At 45.1% G+C, this 22,747-nt stretch overlaps 1 protein-coding gene across 3 annotated transcripts in view; it reads left to right on the top strand.

The window, feature by feature from the left end:
- Pcsk5 (proprotein convertase subtilisin/kexin type 5) overlaps positions 1-19,378 on the top strand; it is a 434,887-nt gene extending 415,509 nt beyond the window's left edge. For all 3 annotated transcript variants that reach the window (XM_076560923.1, XM_076560919.1, XM_006995970.4), the window contains 5 exons: positions 1,726-1,903; positions 5,318-5,535; positions 12,229-12,329; positions 14,667-14,853; positions 18,482-19,378. In XM_076560923.1, coding sequence (XP_076417038.1) covers positions 1,726-1,903; positions 5,318-5,535; positions 12,229-12,329; positions 14,667-14,853; positions 18,482-18,864 — 1,067 coding nt within the window. In that variant the 3' untranslated portion in view covers positions 18,865-19,378. The remainder of the gene's footprint in view (positions 1-1,725; positions 1,904-5,317; positions 5,536-12,228; positions 12,330-14,666; positions 14,854-18,481) is intronic.
- The last annotated feature ends 3,369 nt before the right edge of the window (positions 19,379-22,747 follow it).

Below are 22,747 nucleotides of genomic sequence, written 5' to 3'. Positions count from 1 at the left end.
ATAGTTGCCTCTTGATTTAGTCATTGTTGGTTAATTAATCATCTTGGCTAGGTGTGGTGGCACATGCCTATAATCCTAGTACTGGAGAGGTTGAGACAGGAGGATCTCAGGTTCAAAGCCAGTGTGGACTACATAGAGCAAGACCCTGTTTCCAAAAAGTGAAAAGGCAGGACACAGAGGCATATACCTGTAATCCCAGCATTGTGAGGTGAAGACAGGAAGATCAGGAGTACAAGACTAGTCTTAGCATTTTTTCATTTGTTTGTTTGTTTTTCAAGACAGGGTGTCTCTGTGAAACAGTCCTGGCTATCCTGGAGCTCCCTCTGTAGACCAGGCTGGCCTCAAACTCACAGAAATCTGCCTGCCTCTACCTCCCCAGTGCTGGGATTAAAGGCATGTGCCAACACCACCCAGCTATCTTAGCTTTATAAGAAGTTTGAGGCCAGTCTACATAAGACACTGTCTCAAAAATAATCAATTAATCAATTGATTGATTAATTAAAAAGAGATGAATACATGGAAGCCCAGAAAATATCAGCATTGTTCTTCCAGTCAGCAGAATAGAGCTCAGAGGGAGACAATTACAGTACAAAATAGGTGGCCAGCCTCCCCCTCTTGATGAGATATCATCAACAAGGGCATTGGAACCCCCCTACTACACACAGGGTTACCCGTCCTCAATACCATGCTGACCTCTCACAATAGGCAACACTTGGAAACACCATCTTCTTTGCCCATTTTAGGTTGATAAACTTCCTTTCTCAAAGTTATTCCCCATAAAAATAGCCCTTCCGACTAGATCTCTCACACAATCTCACCCGTTAGAACATTCTCTTCTAGTAATGACCCATCTGGGGTCACTTCAGATTCCTTCTTACAGAGAGAAAGCCATCTCATTAGTGAAGGTCTTCCCTTAATCTGGGAATGTAAAAGAATTTAGAGTTAAGCCTTGATACAGAGTCTGCTCCCAAAGGCAGGGGCAGGGGATTTGCCCTGGCCTGATTCTCTCACACTCGACCCTTCCTGCCCCACACCACCAGAAACAGGCTATTTATAAACAAGACTGTGATAGACTAATTATGCTCTTCCTAAAGATGTCACAACTTAATCTCTCAATCCTGCAGGTATATATTTTATACAGTAAAAGGGACTTTGTAGATGTGCATAATGAAAGATCTTGGCATGGGACTATTATCCTGACATAAACGGATGAGACCAACATAATCACAAAGTTCTGATGAGAGCAGAATTAGAAGTAGGTGTATGTTGATGGGATCAGAGGGACAGAGAGGATACCACCCTTGAGCGAAGGGGCTCCTGAGCTCATGAACACAGATGCCCTCTAAAAGTAAACAGGGCAGGAACAGGTCCCCCCACTGCCTCTAAAAGGAATGCAGCTCTGTACACACATTTTAGATTTCTGGCCTCTGTAGTAGTGAGATGATCAGTTCCTGTCTTAAAGCCACAGAGTTAGTGGTCAGTGTTATAGCAACGATAGAAAACTAGAGCAGAGGACCCCAACAAGCATCAGCTGCCATAGCCCCCAGCCTGCACTTTCCATTCTGCCTGCTGTGGCCTGTCCATGCCACCCCTGTCTTCACTGATGTCAATCAGCCATGGGACCTCATCTCACTCTTCATGCAATACCTCCTTGCCCAAAGAGGGGATGTGTGGGAGCCACAGGTCAGGCTTTCCATCAAGACACACTCTTTCCTTCTTCCACAGACACGACCTGTGTGAAAAGCTGCCCGGAAGGATACCACACTGACAAGGACAGCCACCGGTGTGTGCTCTGCCACAGCTCCTGCAGGACCTGTGAAGGACCACACAGCATGCAGTGCCGCTCCTGCCGACCTGGCTGGTTCCAGCTGGGCAAAGAGTGCTTGCTGCAATGCAGGGACGGGTAAGGACCACCTCATCCTACAGCCACTCCAGATGGCAAGCCATTTGCCCGTGAGGAAAGGAGGGCTCAGAATAAGGACAGCCACAGTAAAGCCTCCCTGCTAGCGGGGAGCAAATATGAGCCAGGCCACAGTGAAGGACGAGAAAAGGGAGAAACAGTGTGTTCCAGTGAGAGGACACACTAAGCCAGATGGTCCCATGAGACCAAGTGATTAACCATCTCAGGACCTGGCCTCACTGACAATGCACAGATATGTGCGGTTGCAATGCAGAGCGGTCCCTCTTCCCCTCAGAATGACCCACATGCATTAGTAGAGGTTCTTTTTTTTTCAGTTTGGGGATGTGATATGATTCAGGGTTAATATGAAAGCCTAAGCTGTACAGGTGGGACACTGATCACACAAAGGGAACACCTTCAGTTACCATCTCCATTTGCACCCCCATGGACTCTGCAACCTGACAGACCTCCACAAATGTCCCAACCTCCACAATCTGCTTTGGTTCTAAAAGCCACTTTGATGCTGATATGAAGTGCTAAAATAAAGGCAGTTGTGAATAAGAACTTGGTTATTTTTCTGCTAACAACTGCTGGTGTGTATATCAGGGCTGGTTACAGACCCTCTGGGAAGAAAGTTTGACTGGGCCATACCTTCCCCAACATTCTACAACCCTACCCACTCTTTCCCAGTCAGTAACCCAGGACCCTGAGAGGTTCCAGACCCAAACTGAAGGACCTCCCCTGGATGCTTTCACCCCAATGAGCACCTTTCTTTGGCCCTAAGTGATGTCTGTATGCTTCATTTATTTCCTATATATTGGCTCATGTTTTTGCATATCTCATTCATTCACTCACATTGTCCACACAGGTTAGTGTAAGAGCACCTTGTGTGTCTGTATTAGCTGAGTTAAAGCCCATCCTTTAGACTTCAAAGGCTTGTCTTTGTCCTGGTATCTTCTCATGAAAAAGGAAAATTCAGTTCCTGGAAAAAAAAAGTCTCTTGTTTTTCATGTGTGCTGCCAACTCTTCAGTAATTTGGGGCAAGTACTAGCCATATGCATTAGTGATGACATGATCCTGCCAGGCACGGATCATAGAGAGGCAGACATGAGCCACATCACCTCTGGCCATGTCCTTAAGACCTTGATCTGATTTGGAAGGTATCTGTCCACCTGCAGCAAGCGCACTCTTGTGTTTCATTGGGGATTGACAGATGAGGTTTTACATACCATCTCCCATTTGACCCTAAGCACGTTCTCTAGATGTTCTAAGTCATGTTTTTGGACCTATAATATTTGGGACGACAATATAAACTCAGAAGGTATGCTGTGAGAACTCAAAAATCCACAACCAATACAAATACACACTATTTATAGAGTTCTGGTCACCAGTATAACAACTTTCTAGTGTTCCATTGAAGTGCTAGTAATAGCCCCAAGTTACAAGTAAGGAATATGAGGCACAGAGAGAGTGAGTGACCCACCCGAGGGCACACAGCTCATTAGGTGGTACTGCCGAGATTTGAAACCACACTTGTTCCAGAGCCTAAGTTCCTAACCATCACATTCTGCTCTCTCATTTTCATGGTCAATGGGATAAAATGTTTCTGAAGTCCCTAGGGCATCACTGGGCATACAGCAGAGCTTAGTGAATGGTCCTTATTGTTAGCACACTGACTCTCCAAAAGTCTTTCGAAAGGGATTTACATCTATTTATAAAGACCAGCATCAATCATATGACCTCATATTTCAAAATGTTTCTAAATTGAGAAATGAGAAGGTCCATTCAGAGCTACATTTGAAATTGTCTTTCGAGCTGGGTATAGTGGCACAGGCTTGAAGTCATTGCCATGGTCCTGCTGCAGCCTGGGGTCAGGTCCTGAGGTGGGGAAGGGGCACAGGCAAGAAGAAATGACTTGTCCAACCACCAGATGAGTTTCACACAAGTGGCCGGTCCCAAATAGCTCCAGCTGTCTTTACTTATACATCAAAAACAAACATGTTTTTTCCATATGAACAAACAAGTTTTTCCCATTCTCCAACATCAACCTCCAGCAAAACCAAATACGTCAAATATGTTTTTTCCCAACTTTTACATCAAAACATCTTTAAACCAAAAACAACACTTATCATTTTGATAGCTTGGCCAAATATTGAGCCAGGTACATCCTGTCTTTACAAAACTAAAAGGTGATTGACATAGGCATACATTTTCAAGGACAATAATCTTGTTCAAAATATATTTACAGAAATGGGGGCAATCTGCCTCTGATCCTGTCATCACTGAATCAGAACAGCTCCCGGGGTCGGAAGTGACAGCTGGCATCCCCAGACAAGAAACCTGAGAAGCATCAGCACCCAAAGAATTTTAGGGGAAAACTATTCAAGAAAAAAATGGGGTTTCCAGGAATGATCACATCTGTCCCATGTATAATTGACAAAATGACACTAAAACCACCAAGAGAATCATCAGTATTATAAGAAAGAAGAGGGTACGCAGGCTTCGAGGTCACAGCAGTATACTCGGCAATGTCCTGAAGTCCACTGGTCCTTGCCCAGTGAGACTGTCCCCGTGCATTTTTGCCTCATCTGGAAACTCACTGGACAAGCACTCATATACTGGTCCAAAACTAGGCTGCACAGCTCCAAACAAGTCCTATAGAATTCAAAAGGCTGAAGCAAGATATTTGCTATGAAATTTGATGCCAGCCTGAACTATAACAAGAGTTCAAGTCTAGTCTGACTATACATGGGAGATTCAGTATATTCAAAATGATGGTGATGATGATGATGATGATGATGATGAAAGGAAAGGAAAGCTCTTCCACCCAGGGTATGACTCACAGGTAGTAGCAGTGATGGAAGAGAACTTCTGGGCCACCACTGTGTATGACTTTGGCCTTATAGGTGCTTCCAGCTCCGTGTTCACAGACAGCCAGGGTTGGGAGTGCTGTAACCCTCAGTGTACAGGGAAGAGAACCCACACTCACTAGCTTCGTTAGCATTTTGGCAATGATTCCATGAGGAACGTTAAGTGAAGAGACTGAAGAGGCCAGGCCAGTGAGTGAACCCTGTCTGACACAGCATTAGTTCAGCAGAGCCCATTCAGCCCTCCATATCCTTGGTTTCCATACTTGGAACTATTCAAAAACAATGCATCTGCTGCTGAACACATGGGGGTTTTTCTTATCATTATTTCTGAACCAATATAGCATAACAACTATTCCTGTAGCATTTATACTGCACTGAGAACCATTGAGAGAGAATTGAAAGCATAAAGGAGGAGGTAGAGTTAATGTACAGATACTGTGCCATTTTATATATGGGACATGTGCATATCTGGGTTTTGGTGTCCAGCTGCCAATCCCCTCAGATACTGAGGACATTGGTATCTATCTTCGCTCCCTCTTGGTTTCAGATACTATGGAGAAAGCACCAGTGGTCGGTGTGAGAAGTGTGACAAGAGCTGCAAGGCATGCCGGGGCCCACGGCCCACAGACTGCCAGTCTTGCGATAAGTTTTTCTTTCTTCTACGCTCCAAGGGACAGTGTCACCGCACCTGCCCAGAGCACTACTACACAGATCAACACACACAGACCTGTGAGAGGTGCCACCCAACTTGTGACAATTGTAAAGGTGAGAATATGCCTGTGTTTTGCAAATGAAAATGGAAATTTGAAAGATTTTCCTTCCTGTTCTGCCCCTCTCTCCCTCTTACCATATTGGGGGGTTGCCCTCATTTCCCAAACTTTTCCTCGGGCCTCTCCAGCATTAGCACACTCTCTCCACTCTCAGCTCCTACAACAGCCTTGATGCCTTTCAGGTTTCCTGTCTGTCAAGGCCGATACAGGGATCATTGTTCTATTCTCACTTCCAACTTCCTTCCCCACCTGTATGATCTCATCACTGTGGAAAATCACTGAGAGAAACAGCTTAAGAGGAGGAGGGTTTGTTCCAGCTAAAGGCTGCAGAGGCTTCAGTCTGCAATCAGCTCGCTGTGCTGCTAAGGGCTTGTGATGAGACAGAACATCTTGGCAGCAGGATCAGTCATAGAGTAGAGAAGATCAGCTCCTGGCAGACAGGAAACAGAGATGATGAGGAAGGGGAAGAAAAGCAGACACATACTTCCAGGGCAGGTCCCAAGTGCCCTACTTCCTCCACCTGACCCTACTTTGCACCATCTCCAATGTAGGTCATTAGATTATGAATCCATCATGAGACCCATCCACTGATTAAGTCAAGATCTAATTGCCTCCCCAGAGTCTGTCCTCGGGCAACCAAGCCCCCAGTACATGAGCCTGCTGGAGGGGACATTTCATGTTCAAACTGTAACAACACTGATAGCACCTGTCTGGAGAAATCCGTTTATGTTCACCAGTTTAAAAACTCCCTAAGGCGCCGGGCATTGGTGGTGCACGCCTTTAATCCTAGCACTCAGGAAGCAGAGCCAGGCGAATCTCTGTGAGTTCTAGGCTAGCCTGGTCTACAGAGCAAGACCCAGGACAGGTACCAAAACTACACAGAGAAACCCTGTCTTAAATAAAAAACAAAACAAAACCTCCCTAAGGCATCTGCTTCAAGCTCTCCCAAGCTCCAACATTGTTCTCCTGATGTCTGCTCATGTCAGAGATCATAAAGTCAACATTGGTGGGACCACCATTCAACCATTGCTCAGGGCAGCACTTGGATGGTATCCCTGATTCTACCCTGTCCCTTAACTTCTACTGAACACACCTACCTACGACGCAGCTGCATTTCAAGACCTGTGGACCCTGTCTTAAGTATCCCTCGCATTAGATGTCCTTCTGGAGATGTCCAGAATCCTTTGTCAGGCCTTTTGAAGCAGCTGGCGGGGCCCTGGGGCCCTCTCCCCCCCCCCATACCCCTGTTCCGCCACATGTTATCCCAGCACAGCCATTCTGAAACTTGAGTGTACTCATTTCTCTACATCTTGCCAGAAAAGATGTTCACAATGAGTCCATGTAAGAGATGGTAGTACGCATTCCTGTCCTCCTTTTCAAAACAGCCCTGACTTTCTCAGCCCTTCTAGATACATTTCATTTCTAACAGTCCTTAGGATGTCGGTTGGCATCATGTTAATTTGTATTATCCTAAGTTTAACAAAATAAGGACATTTCATGCAGGTATAGAACAAACATGCTTCCTTGTTTCCCCTCCAAGTACTGCTATCCCACCTGTGTAGAGATGTAGCCCAGGTTAGACACATGTCTTTAAACACGCGATGCTTGTGCACCATCCTCTTCAGCATTCGCCTACCCAGCTTCCATTTTTAAAGGTGATTGCTGGAGAAGGGTGAGGCAGGGATAGAATAGATTTTATGGTTGGACTGGGGGGTGGGAATCAGGTGGGGAAGGGGAGAGGAGATAGGGTTGAGGGATGGGATGTGGGGAGAGACCTCTGGGATTGAGGGGCATTTGAGGGCTGGTATGAAAACCTAGTGCATTGGAAACCTCCTAATATATATAAAGGTGGTCCTAATAAAGTCTCCTAATAATGGGGGAGATGAAGTCCCAACCCACAGAAATCCCAAAACAACTCAGACTGTTGCCAAGAAAATAGGTTGCCAACCACAAACTGATAGCCAGATCCTATTGCCAAAGATATCACCCTCATAGCTCATGGAATATGGGGAAGTTGAGCGGATCCCTACATAGAACCTTCACCCTTACATCATAGCATCTTCAGTGTTGGTAGGTACTCTGCAGGTTACCAAAACAGAAACGTGAATACCAACCCAGCCACAAACCTTTGACCTACAATCTGTCCTGCCTGGAAGATATACTAGGGCAGTGTGACATAGAACTTGTAGGAGTGGTCAACCAATGTTTGACTTGACTTAAGGTGCACTCCATGAGACAGAACCCATATCTGACACTGCTTGGGTGACCAAAAACCAGATATCACAGAGACCCAGGGTAAAGCCTAATACAGCTAGTCTTTAAAAAAAGAAAAAAAGAAAAAGTCATAAAAATCTTTCCCTATTCAAATCCCCTTAACTTCAGTCTTAACTCTTATTCACACATTCTGGAGTCAAGAACCACCCACCACTACATGGACCCACTCAGCAGCCACCCAATATGCCACTCTCTCATGTGGCCCCTGCAATTCAGTTCCCCTCCCTCAAGAACAAACCCTGGGGACTCTGAGACCCTGCTTGAGCATCATCTTAGGGAGCTAGTCTTGGTCCTCCCAGCAGGCTTCTTCATCCATCCCAATTCTGTAGTTCAGTGTTTCACCAAAGCTTTTTATGTGACCCTTTTCCAGTGCTGGCAATTAAACTTAGGACTATATGTATGCTAGACAAGCACACTACCTACCATGGAGTTATATTCCCAGGCCCACATTACATTTTAATCAAATATGCCCATCTCTCCAACTGTGAAGGAAGGAAGAAAAGCTGAGCTCACATTTGCCACTGCCCACTTCCTGTCCTGGCAGAGCAGGCAGGTGCTTGATCCCGACACTTGTGTTTGCTTTGTGTTCAGTTGTGTTTGCTTTCTGGGTCGAAGAAACGTCATCTGGGTAGTTTAGCCTAAATCTCTTTTTGTTGTTTCCTCTGGTGTTTGTTTTGCCATCTCAGTATGCTTAGAATGTATCAAGCTGTTTCACATATGAGTTTTATTTATTTCTAAGACAAGGTCTCAATATGTAGCTCTGGCTGGCCTGGAACTTACTATGTACACCAAGCTGGCCTTGAACCCACAGGGATTTGCCTGCCTCTGCTTCCTGAGTGCTTAGATTAAAGGCATACATGACCATGTTCAGCAATGCATTTTTATTTTATGTGTATGGGTGTTTTGCCTGCCTGTATGCCAGTATACCAAGTGCATGCAGTGCCCACAGAGGCCAGAGAAGGCATAAGATACCCTGGAACTGGAGTTAGAGAGGTTAGGAGCAACCAAGTGGATGCTGGAAATCCAACCCCCATCCTCCGGAAAAGCAGCCACTGTTCCTAACAGCTGAGCCGTCTCTGCAGCTCTACATTTAATTTTTTATGTATATGATTTACTAAGGGTTAAATATTTTCTTAGAAGATTGTGTACTAAAGTTTTGCCCAACCTCACTCTGCTAATTCAAAAACCTGGAGTTCTTTAGTACTCTTGGGGGCCAGAATGCCCAGCACCTGGGGGGACTGAGCAAAGACCAGTCTGATCAAGTTTAGGGGTTCTGTGTGTGCATGCATGCATGCACACAGACCAGGCTGACTTTGACTTCACAATCCTCCTACCTTAACCTCCCTAGTACTGGGATTATAAGTGACTGCCACCATATCCAGCCATTATCCTCACTGTCTTGATACATATGCATCTACTTCTTCCCAGGTGGTTTCTTGACTCCAGGCCTCCACACATCAAATTTCTAGCTGAATATCTCACATGAGATGTCCAACAGACACCCCAAACCTCTCACTCCATTCTCAGACCACGTCTTCCTATTTCTTCTCTTGATGAATAGCTCCAGGGTGCTCCCTGTTGCCTGGCACAGTACCCTGGCATTATCCCTTTCTCCTTGTGATCTCTCAGTCTCCACGATTCATCTCTAAGTCCTGTGACATCTTAAATATCTCCCAATTCCATCTCTCCTCTCTTAGTCATTAGTTTGAACTTAGTCTTGGTTTTGGACTTTCACAGGGCATTGCTTGAATTGCCAGTTAGTACCAGTTGGCTAAGTGGTCTTCCTGTCCCCAGTGTGAGCCACTAGTGGCGACCCAGTCTTCCATGCTGTCTGATTGACTTTACACAGCAGATACAGCCCTGTGCTGATTTTAGTCTAGTGTTTGGAATCTGCATATGAAGCTCCTGGCCCATGGCCATAGCTCTTCCTCCATCTTCAAATCCAAGCACAATGATTTTCTATAAATCCGAACCAGCCTCACCTCCTGCCTCTCCCCAGAGCGCTCTGCCAGGACTGCTTCTGCTCCATGACACTCAGTTATGTCTTCTCAAAAGCCTTTCCCCAGCCTTCCATCCGGTGTTCCCCTATGATCTACGTATTCATTCATCTATTCATTTACTCAACAAATATTTATCTGGCTCTGTGGCTCAGACAATGTGCACACAACTGTGAACAAAGCAGACCAGGTCCCTGGAAGTCAGGTCAGTTTACTTGGTGTGATTTTCCTTCTTAGTTTTGTTTTGAGAAACTGTTACTAGGATGAAAAAAAATTTAAGGGGAGAAAGAGTTGATTTTAGCTCACAATTCCAGGTTCATCATCATAGCAGGGAAGTCAAAGAAACAAGAACTTAAAACACCTGGTCACACCCACACATAAGTGTGATAAAAATGAGATGTCAACAAACGACTCTATTGTCATTTGCTAAACTAGACAGCCCTAGTTCCTACCCATTAGTGCTGCGCAGTGGTCCAGCGGCAGATAGTTGGTTTCTAATTAAGAGCAGGCAACCATCATTAGGTAAGCTAATGTCTCTTAACAGAGGCGCATCAAAGCCGAGCACCAGCCGCAGCTGAATATTTGTATGTGGATTGGAGATGTCAGAGGACAGTGTAAGAACTCTACATTTCTCCACTGGCTCCGAGATTCCCTACCAAACTAAGGGTGTCAGCTTTGAGCATTCCTTGCCCAAGGATCCCCAAGACAGGGTTCAGGGGTGATTGGCAGTACTGGGTGGATCCTGGGAAAGCCCGAATGTTGTATTCTCCTTTCTCTTCCTGCTTGGGCCCTGGAACTCACCCAGCTATCATTTTCTTCTGGCCTTGGTGTTCATCTCCTCTGCCGACCTTTCTACTAATACCACACACACCCTTTGCTAATCGGTGACTCTTGTGCTAACTCTGGTTTTATAACACAGAGATTACGAAATTTGGGGATCCCCACTTTAGGCTATAAATTGAATGGAAAAAAGGGGGGTGTAAATTTTTCTGAAACATTAACTGCCATACTAAGAAATGAGGATGTAGGGGGGGAAATCTAGAAAATTTTGGCAGTCTAAATCAGCGGTGTATCTGTGCTTCATCCACTTTGGTTTGTCCGATAATTTTAGTTGTTAATAAGGAAACAATCTGCTGAGGGTGAGGACACACACCTGTAAGCCCAGCACTTAGAAGACTGAGACAGGAGGATTGTGAAAGTTCGAAGTCAGCGTGGGCTACTCAGGGACACCCTGTTGGGAAAAGGAAAAGGGTTGAGGACAGAAGGGAGGAGAGAGGAACGGGAGGGAGGGAAGAAAGGCAAGAATAGCATTCCAAAGCTCTGGGAATCAAGCGCATTACACACTAACCTAATCTCTACCATGGCGTGTAGCCGGCCCATGTCTCCAGAGTCCTTCGTCCCTTCAACACATTTGCCTTCTAATTTCTCCTCCTCACACAGTTGTGAGCCCTGAACTTTCTCAAGCTGCCTCTTCCTGCACAGCGCCTCTCACAAACACAGGCCAGGCCTGCCTTGCAGGAGTTGAATTTGGCTGGCTGGCTTGGGGGGTGGGAGGGCGTCGGGCGTAAAAAGAGGGGAGGTCAGTGTGAGGAAAAGCAGATGGCGAGCTGTTCTGAATTTTAAGGAAATGTCAAAGGTCTGTCTTTCCAGCCTCGAGGCTCCTTAGAAGCAGTAATAGGCACAGGCTCTTAGCCCTGAAAAAAAAAAAAACCAAAACCAGAAAACACTCAGGAGATTAACCCTTTATGAAAGATCCCGAGTGCTCCAGTGTGCAGGGCTTACAATACAGCAGAGCAGGCCATGTGAGAGAGTCACTGATTTCCACCAAGGCTGACACGCACCACTGAACATCGCCTCGGGTCTGGACTTAAGCCAGATTGGGAAGGGAGCAGCAGTCCATAGTTCCAGTCACACAGGGAGAGGTCTGGTAGCCTGCCAATAGCAGGGAGGCTCTGTACATGATAATGAATATTTCAAACTATCTACCAAAGAGAGTTTGGATCCTCAGGGAAACCACATGTCTGATGTGACAGGAGGAGAAGTAAAGGTTCATAAACGTTCCTCTTTCAGTGCTGCAAATGGAACCCAGGGCTTTCCTTGTACATGCTGGGCAAGGGCCTACCACAGGCTACACCCTGGCCCCTCGGGTTTCAGAAGCATCCACAAGATTTCTCATTTTCTAAAGATCTTTTGCTGTGACACACAATCTTTTGCCTTCAAATTCTCAGTGTCCAGACTGAGAGTTTCGTGGATAAGTCTTTACTTTGTCTTGTAGATGCTTGTCGTATTCCCAGTCACCTTTCAGCTTCAATTTACTTGACATTTTCCTTACTCCCGAGTGTTCTGACATCAAGACAGAGGTTAGAATCTGAAATCTGTCTCATAATACGATTCTTTTTTTTCTCTCTCTCTTTCAGGAAAGGAGCAATGGGATTGCTTATCCTGTGTGTGGAGCTATAACCTTCTGGGAGGAATATGTACCTCAGAATGTCCTGTAGGGGAGTACAGAGATGAAGAGGTACCTTGGGTTGGTGTGTGCACCCCACCCCCACCCTGATGGAACTCAATTCCTACATGTCATTCTGGGAAGTGAAAACAGCCTAAATTCCTATACTCACCACAGCCTAGATTTAACACTGTAACATCTCTTTTCCTCATAAAATAATCAAGCTACTGACCCACAGCTTCCACTTGATTCACAGGAACTGAAAGAATCTGAGGTAACTTGAGCCCTGGGGCTGTTCCAGTGTGACCACGGGAAGCTCAGTGCCCTATTACAGCAGAAATAGAAACTCTTCTCTTGCGCTGTCTGAGCAGACTCCTGAACTCAGGAGGAGGCTCGCTGGCCCTGCTCTTTCTTCCTCCATGTCTTATAGTAAGGCCGATAACGCCCTTTCTCGGGAGCCACAGATTTCCTGAACCCCTTCACTTCTTGATTATGTTTCAAAACTTAAAACCATAAGAAAATGTGTCATTGGTGAAATTAAACAAATCAGCATACTTACATATAAGCTCTCTTTGAATTCTCATGTCAGAATTGCAGTTCACAGAGGCAGGCTCGGAGAAATTAAATAATTTGTTAACTACCACACGGATAGGAAGTCACACAGGGAGAAGTGCACTCTGAGGATTTGACAGTATAACGGCCGAAAACACTCGGCATCTAACATGCTCCCAAATGCTGCCAGAAAAGCCGTTTCCACTCCTCTTTTTCTTTTATGCATTTATTCTCAGTGGTGCCTAATGTTTGCTCCACCACTGAACACCCAACCTTTCTGTCTCTCCTCTTCCTCTTCCATCTCACGGAAGTTACCGATGTATAATAAGAAGATATCTTCTGGGCCAGCGATAGGGCTTAGCAGGTAAAAATGCTTGCTGCCCATGAAACTTGAGTGTAATACTCAGATCCCATGGTACAAGGAGAGAACCAACTCCTAAAAGTTGTCCTCTGACCTCCTTGTGATATATGCATCTGTACACACACATACACACACACACAAAAAAAAAAATAATAGTAATTTTTAAGATAAGGTGTCTTTCCCTGACCAGTATTTCTAGCACCAGGCAAGGAGAGTGTTGTTGCTGTGGACTTTGAACTCTTTTCCAATGAGTTTTAAGTGTCTTAGTTATAAATATATTCTATATTATATAATTATATTATATTCTATATTATATAATTATAATCACTAATTATATTCTGAGTCTAAGCACAGAAATCCAGGAACCACAGAAGGCAAGCAGTTAACTAATAAAAAAGAGTAAAAGCCAAAGAAAACCATAGCACTAACTTAATAAAAAGTAGAAATCTAGCCGGGCGGTGGTGGTGCACGCCTTTAATCCCAGCACTTGGGAGGCAGAGCCAGGCGGATCTCTGTGAGTTCGAGGCCAGCCTGGGCTACCAAGTGAGTTCCAGGAAAGGGGCAAAGCTACACAGAGAAACCCTGTGTCTCAAAAAAAACAAAAAACAAAAAGAATAGAAATCTAGCCGGGTGGCAGTGGTGCATGTCCTTAATCCTAGCACTTGGGAGGCAGAGCCAGGCGGATCTCTGTGAGTTCTAGGCCAGCCTGGTCTACCGAGCAAGATCCAGGATAGGCACCAAAACTACACAGAGAAACCCTGTCTCAAAAAACCAGAGAGAGAGAGAGAGAGAGAGAGAGAGAGAGAGAGAGAGAGAGAGAGAGAGAGAGAGAGAGAAAGTAGAAATCTAATCCCAACATTCAGGAGACTGAGGGCCAAAGCAGGAAGATCGTGAGTTTGAAGCCAGCCTAGGCTACATAACAAGAAGAAAAGAACCGCACATACACACAAAAGTAAAAGAATGGAAATTGTTGTCACCTATGTGTTGATGACAGAATGCAATATCCTGGGAACCACCTCAAATTGAAGAACATCCAGAAGGGGGCCCCTGCCATGCTACTCTGCTCCTGACATTGCCAAGTGAAGGTGATGACTTCAGCTTTAGCAGAGCTAGATGCAATGCGGAGTGGTGTGGAAATGTCTAACTGCAAAAGTATATGGCAAAGTTCCACACAGCTTGTCCTTGACCCCCGTTGTCTTTGAAGTAGAGGCTCGTTACATTATAACAAAATACTCCAGAAGCCTGACATTCTCCTATTGTTGCACCTAGCAGGTCTCAGAGGTCAGGGCCCAGCAAAAGTTTCCTCCAGTTGTCCACAGTTGTCGGTTTGGTCTTTTGCCCAGCACAGATAAAATGGTGTTGAACACCCATCTCCCCGACACCACCACTCACATCCTTCCCTATTCATAGAGACAAGAGGGACTAGCCATTGGAGAACCCCAGTTCCCGATTACTACCTCTGCCCTCAAAGACAACCTCTTTCCTGTTATTACCAGGCAGTAGAGTTACACTGTAAACAATGCCACGAGAGCTGTGTGGAGTGCAAGGGACCTGGTGCGGAGAACTGCACCGTGTGCCCCGCCGGGCTACTGCTGCACATGGATGACAGCCGCTGCCTTCGCTGCTGTAACGCTTCCCACCCCCACAGATCCCAGGACTGCTGTGACTGCCAGAGTACCACAGGTGAGGGCTCACAGGACACCGCCTACAGAAAATGGCATGTCCTCAGAAAGCTGATGGGAGCAACGGGAGAGGAGTATGGCTACTTCAGGAGGTGCCTGCTGTGTGCCTACTATAATTGAAATCTCCTGGCTCACAAGTGGTGTTTGTCATTCTTCACTGTGACAAATACCTGAGGAAAACTGTTTGAAGGAGGGTTTATTCTGGCTCATTGTTTCCGAGATGTGAGTTCATGCTCACTTGGCTCTCTTGTTTCTAGGCAACGGCAACGGTAAGCCTCGGCACCACCACGGCAGAAAGCACGTGGTAGAGCCGCACAGCTCACCTCATGACAGTCAGGAAGCAGAGACGCTTGAGAAAATATGTCTTTCCAGAGCATGCCCCCAGGAACCCATTTCTTCCACCTAAAACCCAACACCTATTTTTCACTACCTCCAAATAAGGTCACCATATTATGGGTCCATCAACAGACTCATCCATTGAATAGATCACCCCTCAGGACCTTCACTTTCCAAAAGCTCATTAGCTAGCAGCCAAGCCCCAAGACTTTGGGGATATATCTCAGGTTCAAACTGTAAATCAAACAGACCCCATATTAACAACAAAGAGTCAGAGGCCCTAAGGTTGGATTAGTATACTCAAGTCCACAGCAATAAGAGGCTGGGTCATCTAGAGCCAGGCTTGGTGGATGTGTACATGAACCTGAGTGCTTAGGAGATAGAAGAAGGGAGATCAGGAGTTCAGGGCCACCTTCATCAACATGGAAAGTCTGAGGTCATCTGGGGCTACGTCAGTTTTTTGAGACTGGACTTCATCTTTTAAAAAATCACATACACGCACACACACACACACACACACACACACACACACACACACACACACACGTACACCCCAGATGTTTGCTCAACTGGAACTTGAACATAGGCCTGTTGGACTGCAAAGTCCTGAAGCCCCACATTCTTTCTACAGCTACGCTGCCCCCAGCTTAACTAAGTCCGGAGTCTGACCTTCAAAAATGTATTTTGCTCCTTTTTATCTTTGCTCCTGAGGGAAAGGGGGAAAGGAATTGGTTTTCTTGATTCCACTGAAGAATCATTCTAATGTAGCTCAAATTGAGCCATTTTGTTGGAGACAAAGTGTTTTGGAAATGGGCTATCACTGAGAGCTAAGAATAAATGAAATGACTTTACCAATTCCAAGTCTTCAAATGTTCTGCAATCTCCAACCCCATCGTATATATTAAAACTTAGAGAGATCCTAGGGCCTGGAGATGGCTCCGAGTTTAGGAGCTTCCATATGACTGCTCACAATGTGTGTAACTCCAGTTTCAGGAGATCCAGTGCCCTCTTCTAGTCTACTGAGGCACCAGACACACATGGAGTGCACATACATGCCTGCAGGAAAAACATACATACATACACTGGGCAAGAATTTTACCACTGAACCACCAAGGCAAGCCACTCATACACATAAAAATAAAAATGAGTACATCTTCAAACAAAACAGAACTTACAGATTCTGAATGGAGCGATCCCTTCTAAGTGAAAAGCACACTCTTAAAATACAGTCTCTCCTCCAGAAATGGACCATTTCCTTGGGACTCAGATCTGTCATGCTTGGCCAAAACTAGTGTATGCTATGTTTGTTCTGTCCATTTTTAAGTAAAGAAAACCTGAGACTCATAACTGATGCCGGCCCTCTGTGAGGTTGGGGTGGGGGAAGATGTTTTGTTTTGTTTTGTTTCAGCCTTTCCATTAGTTTCCAGGTATCACCTTTCCATAAACTAACCCTTCCCTTCCTCAGCCTTTACCCACCAGGAGCAGCTGGTTTCCCCAGATCCTCATCTGCACGCCCCTCAGGATCTCATGCTGGACTGTCAGCTGAGAACAACAGTCCTCCTTACATCAGTGTTCTTAAGTGAAACCAGAAGCATGAACTTCTTGGGTGCAGTTTCTGAAATGTCAGTTCCAAGAAATAACTCGATAGTCGTCCTGGTTTCTAAGATGCTCTTAAAGAGCTGCCTGGGGCAACCCTGCCAAAAAAGTGCAGATCCTCTCAAGCTAAGGATACAGTTCCATTACCATAGTGTGTGTATGAGGAGAAATAAGGAGCCCACATAGTCAAAGTTACTTGTATCTTTGTTTCTGAAACAGTTTCCCCCTACAGAGAAACCAAATGGTAGAGGCTGACTCTGACCCAGCACCCTAAGACCAAGGATAGTAAGATGTGAGTGGGTTTGACACCCTGAGAAGAAAATAACCTCCAAAGGTCCAGTGTAGATTCTCCTGCCTCAGGAGCTGTGTACCACAGACAGACAGACTTATCTGTCCTTCTACTGTGTTCTCACTTCCTCCAGGGGAAAGTCTGTGCTGACACTGGTAATGTTGAATACAATAATAATAACACTACTGTTTTATAGGACACATTTTTGCTTGATGGGCAAAATCCTGTTAGGATAAAATAGAAATCCTATTAAACACCAGCAAAAAGAAGAGAGAGAGAGAGAGAGAGAGAGAGAGAGAGAGAGAATTACTTAGTTGTAGGGGTGCTTGCAAGGTCTTTGTGGAGAGGCAGAGGAACATGAAAGGGGAGTAGGGAGGGGAAGAGAGGGGAGGAAGAGCCTACTGTGTATTAAAATGTGTACATCCAACTGGGCAGATACCTATTCCTCTAGTTGCTTCATACTTTCTTTGTCTTACTGTATGGTGGATTAAAAAGAAAAGGTAATAACATTCATTAAGCAGCTCAAGTCATACTGCCCAAATGAATGACTATAAAATAAGAAAAATCAGCTAAATGCTCAAGTTGTGCCATACACTGTTTTGGTTCCCCAGTGTCTTCAGAGAAGCCCTGAAAAACAGGCTTATCAATAAGAAAGGGAAGGCCTCCAGAATTCAAGAATTTCATTTATTCTATAAATCTCTTACCATTTAAAATGGCAGTTGGGATTTTAAGATGATAAGATATTCCTTTTCTTGCTCAGGGAGTGCCACTAATATCCAAGGAAACCAAACATATGGTCAGAGAATTTGCCTCCAGAATCCCACCAGGAGTTGAGGTTAATGGATTGGAAAGTCCACTTGTTCCACAAACCAGTTCTTGTCTATGACAAACAAGTTGGCCTAATTTCCAAGGCCACACAAGACTAAGGGTCAGTAGGCTTTATGCTTCACTGGTCTTAAAGGGTAGGAGAGTCACGTAGGACCAGTCTAAAAGATAGTAAGGGAGATGTCTCTGTCTTAGGAAATATCAGAGTTCTTGTTTAGCAGTAGTTAAGAAAAGAAAACATACTTCTCAGGAATGGAAAAATCACTGAGAACGTTGGACCCTTAGAGATTGGCTCATGAGATATAGGGGTCCAGGGTCCCTTGTGGATCTTAAATTTACCATTCTTGGAGCTTTAGTTGGTTTTATAAAACATGGACTGGGACTCCCGTGGGGGACATACTGAGTTTTTGTAGAGTGGTGTGCCTCCTAAGAAAACAGAAAAAAAAAAAAAATGGTTCTACCACTTTACAGGTTTAAAAAAAAAAAAAAACGGAGAGGCAGTTCTTTACTTCAGAATCTGGTTTTCTCACTTCTGTTTCTTCTTTTCTCCCTCGCTGCTGTCTCTGGGGCGGCCTTCCATCAGAGGAGTGCATCCTTCCAGCCAACGAGGCGGGTCCCTTGGAGCGCACCAAGATTGCTCTGCTGGTGACCTCGGGGGCCATGCTGCTACTGCTGCTGGGGGCCGCTGTGCTCGTGTGGCGGAAGTCTCGAAGCCGACCTGTGGCCAAGGGGCGCTACGAAAAGTTGGCAGAACCCACCGTGTCATACTCCTCCTACCGGAGCAGCTATCTTGACGAGGACCAGGTGATTGAGTACAGGGACCGAGACTACGATGAAGATGATGAGGACGACATCGTCTACATGGGCCAAGACGGCACTGTCTACCGGAAGTTCAAGTATGGCCTTCTGGATGAGACAGAAGAGGATGAGTTGGAATATGACGACGAGAGCTACTCCTACCAGTAATCGGAGCCGGCCTTGCGTCCCCATGGCTCCCAGCCCTGCTGGGAGCTACCATCACATTGGCTGAGGTTCGAGTGTTTGTGTTTTGTCCTAACTTTGTTTCCAACCTGAATATGATATGTAGGGATGCTGGAGTCTGCTGTGCTGCTTTTGACCAGCTGAGTGCTATGAACAGATCCTGCAAGGGAAGAATTCAACGGCATTTTCCTTGAGGGTATGTCAAGACATGAAATGCAGGAAGTGAAAGAAGTGAGATCTGTTGATACCTTCTAACCTGGTTTCTAAAGTGGACGGGGCAGAGGACCTGAAAGGATTCTTTCTGCTTTCAAGCTGCATGTTGGAGACCCCTGCTGCTTTCTGGAATGCTGATATTTGACTAACTAGTGGGGAGATGGAGTGCCGGAGAGGGCTGGAGAGTTAGTTATTGGGGCTGGGGTGGGAGCTCTCTCTCTTTTCAATTGTGTTTAAGAAGAAAATCTGTAAAGATCACAAAATGGGGCTTGTAGTTTCTATTTTTCTTTTCTTTCTTTTTTGTTTTGTTTTGTTGTCATTGTTGTTGTTGTTCAAGACAGGGTCTCTCTGTGTAGCTTTGCGCCTTTCCTGGAACTCATGGCTGTAGCCCAGTCAGGCCTCGAACTCACAGAGATCTGCCTGCCTCTGCCTCCTGAGTGCTGGGATTAAAGGCGTGCGCCACCACCGCCAGGTACCTCTGGGGAGCTGAAAAGACTATATCATTCCTAAGGGCCCCATAGCTGACAGACCGAATGTTCACTGGGCTCTGGCTCCTTTGCAGAAACCCAGAACCATAGAGATCATGGGCAGGGGAAGCTTAGGTGGAGGGCACGCAGCATCAAGTCCACAAGGAAGGAAATTGCTTCCAAGCATCACTCCCTCATGATTCTCCAAGAGCCTTTTTAATAGGAAATAATAAAAGAAAAATTGTAATGGTGACCTAACAACAAAAGGCAAACATTCCATCCACTCTAAAAAATTAAAGACTTGAGCTGCTAAATCAGAGCAAAGTTTTTCACCAATGAGTCCTCAAAGAAGCTTGGACTCTCCATAAGAAAAGTTGGGGTCGAGCTGAACATTTAAAAATTCCCAACGTGCTGCTCACAAGCTGCAGTCAAGCTGCAGACAGCTGGCCAGCTCTGTTCAGTTCCCTGACTTTGTGTCTGCGCTTCCTTAGGTCTTTTTCCACTCTGGTCATGTGTGTTCTTAGCTTATGCAGCTGTGGGCACTTTCTGCAAATGGTAATTCATGGGGGTGGGGGGGAAGCACTGAGTGCAAAAGGACACAAGCAGAGAGTCTCGTGGAGCCCCTGTTACAGGCAATGCCGTGTGTGGAACACCAGAAAATGAGTGACACCATCAGATAGTGATAACAGTAATAAAAACGAGTTGCATACTTACCATGTGCCAGGCGCCAATCTAATTAACATATCTCATCCACTACATACTTAGAAACTCTACCCGATGATGCCATCCATCCCTTATTTCTATAGGAAACCTGAGGCTTCCAAAAGGCTGAACCATCAAGGTCACAGACAGCTGATCAAGATTCAGGAAAGAAGAATGACCTTAAAGCATATTCTCTTAATAACTGTGCTCCACTGACAGTGTGAAAACAAACATTCTAAACATAATAAAACTATGTCTACTACTTTATTCTATGACAGTTATCCTACATACTATAGTGACATATGCAAATGTAAATAACATTTACTTGTGAGAAATCCCTATGCTGTGTTTCTTTAGAGAAAAGCCCTCAGAACACAGACCACTAAATAGTCTCTGTCAACAACCAGGTTCCCCTCTCCCAGACTTTTTGAGCTAAAAAGACTCTCTTAGGATTGTGCAAACTACCATGGGAGCATGCATGGAATCAGTACAAAATCAATGAGTAAGCTGTGCTCCAGTAAAACTTTATTTAGGGACACTTAATGTCTGAATTTCAGATCATTGTCACAGATCATGAAGTAACATCCATTTGATGGCCATTTAAAAACATGAGATCTCTGAAGTCCAGCAGCAGGTTGCTTCAAACTCTGCAGACACCATGAGTATCACATACACATAGGATTGAGGTCCCACATTTTTGATCATTTAAAATGGCCTCTTCAAAATCCATTTAATTTTGGTCGTATCAGTGGAAGAATTCATCATTTCTTGCTGTGGAATTCCAAAGTTCAACAATAGAAAAAAAGTAATTTCCATTGTATGTGTCATTCATCTTCCTTGAGAATGTAAAACCAGACTGAGCCGCTCTCAGTAGCCGGGAAAAAAAAAATCCCAAGCAAAATCTCTGTGCTTGTCATGATGCACACTCTTACAAGATGACTGGAAATACTAAGAAAAATGGTGTTGTTACTGTTGTGATGCACAAAGAAAGGAACGTTGTGCCTGTGCGTGATTAAGGCTTCCCACCTGTCTAGCCTCCTGTTTTTATAGTCAGGACACATTCTCCTCAAGCTTTCTTTGAATTCTGTGATAACAACTGCCTTAATGGATAAATGTGTGTTTGAAAAGCAGCTTTCAGTTTTCTGCTTGCAAAAAACCTGAAAATGTGAAGACTGCAAATACACCAGGAGACTGAGTAAAAGCCTGGAAGATTCTGCCTCCCTGCAAGGAATTTTAATTGGAAACAAAGTGAAATCAAGAACAAATAATTCTACAGAGACTTGCTTAGTAACAAACTGTTGCTGGGCATTTTATGTATGTAGTATTATGCTGTACCAAATAATAGATGCAAAACAGTAGGCATTCTGGGTTGCGTCTGTTTTAATCCATCTACACCCAAAGCTGAACAAGTCTTACCATTGATGAATTTCCTCTCCAATAAATTAGTCCAGTCTGTCTTTCAGCTCCATTTCCACTGCCTCATCCTTATTATTACTGAATTTCAATCTCTTTCTCATCCCCCGCCCTCTGGCTAGCAAAAGTCATTTCCAGGTAGAATACTGATGCGGGCTGTAATCTCAGCATGGAAACTGAAACTGAGAAATAGAGTATCAGGTCAGTAATAAAGAGGAGAGACAGAGACAGAAACAGACAGGGAGACAGACCCCAGGAAATGGCTCAGGATAAAAGCTCTTGCGCAGGCCTGGTCATTGGAGAAAACTGCCTCCTGGAAAGTTGTCTCTGACCTACACATGCACACCATGGCACACAAACAATAATAAAACAAGGTTCTAAAGCCCGTGATAGGGGCTCACACTTGTAATTCCAGCACTGGGATGGTGAGGCAGGAGGATTGCCTTAAGAGTGAAGCCAGCTTGGGCTACAGTGTTTCAGGAAAGCCTGAACAGTGCAGACTGATCTCAGCAAGTCAAACAAGTCAATTCCAGGGTTACTCAGAAGGTCTCATGTAGGCTGCCCATCTCTCCTAGTTGCTGTGAATGATATTCAGCTTCTCAGCACATGGTCCTCTCCTGTCTTGAAACTTCTCACTCACAGTTTCCTCGTCCCTCCCTATTTCTCAGCATCACTTTAATACTCCCACAGCACCAGATTGCTTCTAGGCTCTTGGAATACACCATGCTGTTTCTCACATCCTTCAGCATGTGTTGTTCACATTCCTTGGAAGCTGCCTTTCCAGCCTTGACCAGAAGGAAAATTGCTGACCATCCTTTAAAATTGTGTTCACCTTTCACCCATCCTGGGAAGTCCTCTTTGGTCACCTTCTCATATTTCTTCTACGTAGATACTCTGTACATACAGTTTCTTCGTGATACCTGGTGATCCTGTTTGCTTGCCTGTATGTACTCAAAATTTGGGACTCTTTCAGGCAGCTACTGTCTCCTTCCCAGAATCTGGTACACAGTGCCTAGAACTTGGGGTGGGGTGGGGGACCCATGGCCAAGCATAGTGGCTCACAGTTTAATCCC

The sequence above is a fragment of the Peromyscus maniculatus genome, chromosome 1, assembly GCF_049852395.1.
Source record: "Peromyscus maniculatus bairdii isolate BWxNUB_F1_BW_parent chromosome 1, HU_Pman_BW_mat_3.1, whole genome shotgun sequence".
NCBI lineage: Eukaryota > Metazoa > Chordata > Mammalia > Rodentia > Cricetidae > Peromyscus > Peromyscus maniculatus.
The sequence above is the reverse complement of the archived record's forward strand: the minus strand, read 5'-3'. Positions and strand labels throughout refer to the sequence as shown.